The sequence below is a fragment of the Boleophthalmus pectinirostris genome, unplaced genomic scaffold (genome assembly GCF_026225935.1).
Source record: "Boleophthalmus pectinirostris isolate CB_2022bp ecotype Guang Dong unplaced genomic scaffold, ASM2622593v1 HiC_scaffold_16, whole genome shotgun sequence".
Classification (NCBI taxonomy): Eukaryota; Metazoa; Chordata; class Actinopteri; order Gobiiformes; family Gobiidae; genus Boleophthalmus; species Boleophthalmus pectinirostris.
Genome location: NW_026571095.1, coordinates 37,970,851 through 37,972,110, shown reverse-complemented (window position 1 = coordinate 37,972,110; position 1,260 = coordinate 37,970,851). Strand labels below are relative to the sequence as shown.

At 39.2% G+C, this 1,260-nt stretch overlaps 1 protein-coding gene across 1 annotated transcript in view; it reads left to right on the top strand.

The window, feature by feature from the left end:
* Positions 1-1,085: 1,085 nt before the first annotated feature.
* The window catches only part of LOC129408396 (cAMP-responsive element modulator-like), an 8,292-nt gene continuing 8,117 nt past the window's right edge, over positions 1,086-1,260 (top strand). Inside the window, exon 1 of the mRNA XM_055152004.1 lies at positions 1,086-1,236. Coding sequence (XP_055007979.1) covers positions 1,206-1,236 — 31 coding nt within the window. The 5' untranslated portion in view covers positions 1,086-1,205. The remainder of the gene's footprint in view (positions 1,237-1,260) is intronic.

The window sequence follows — 1,260 nt, the reverse complement described above, 5'->3', positions numbered from 1 at the left end:
TTAGTCCTGGTTTAGTCCTGTTTAGTCCTGGTTAGCCTGGTGGTTTAGTTCTGGTTTTAGTTTACCTGGTTTTAGTTTGGTTTAGGGTTTAGTCCTGGTTTAGTCCTGGTTTAGTCCTGGTTTTGACCTGGTTTAGTCCTGGTTTAGTCCTGGTTTAGTCCTGGTTTAGTCCTGGTTTAGTCCTGGTTTCTGTTGGTTCTTTGAGTTCGTCTTTTATGTGACATCACCAACTTTAACGAGATGTTTTTCTGTGGCTCTTTTTGTCACGTTCTGTTTGAGTTTAAGGCAAAGAGACAAATAACTGAAATATACAATAATATATAATAATATATAATATAGTATATATTATATTTATATATAATAATATATAATAATATATAATAATATATATAAATATATATATAATAATAATAATATATATAATAATATATAATGATATATAATGATATAATAATATATATATATATATATAATAATAATAAAAAGGATTTTGCCCAAAATGTGTAAACAGTAAAATCCCTCTGTGTTTAATCCATTTATTTGAACAAAGTAACTGTAATCCAATTCCCACTCACTGAAACAGTAACTGTAACTGAATACAGTTACTCATCATTTGTACTCTGATTACATAACTCCAGTACTTGTAATCTGTTACTCTACAACACTGCAGAAGTGTGAGAAAAGAACCAGAGGCTGAATGTTCTGGTTCTGAAACATAGAACAGAAACAGATTAGAACTAGAACATTAGAAAAACATTAGAACATTAGAACATTGGAACATTAAGAACATTAGAAACATAGAGTAGAACATTAGGACATTAGAACATTTGAAGATTAGAACATTAGAACATTAGAACATTAGAACATTAGAACATTAGAACATTAGAACATTAGAACATTGGAACATTGGAACATGAGCAGAAGATGAATCGTGCGTCTCGTTCTGGAGGACAACATCAGATCCTTTAATCCCGCGCGCGCACGTGACTCTTCTGTTTTGTTCTGGCGGCCGGTGACCTCAGCGCGCTCTGACGTCACGGTGACGTCAGCGGCGGCGTGTGCGTAAGAGCGCGCGCAGAGGAGGTGACGCGCGGAGGACGCACGCGAGCGGGCGGAGCGGAGCGGCGGAGCGGCAGAAGAGCTGCGGCAGCGCGCGCACCGGAGCTCACGAGCCGAGGCTGGATTATTGGCGGGACACACCGGACATGGCGGTGACCGGAGACGAGACCGAGGCGGGTGAGTGCGCGCTCTTTCACGCTA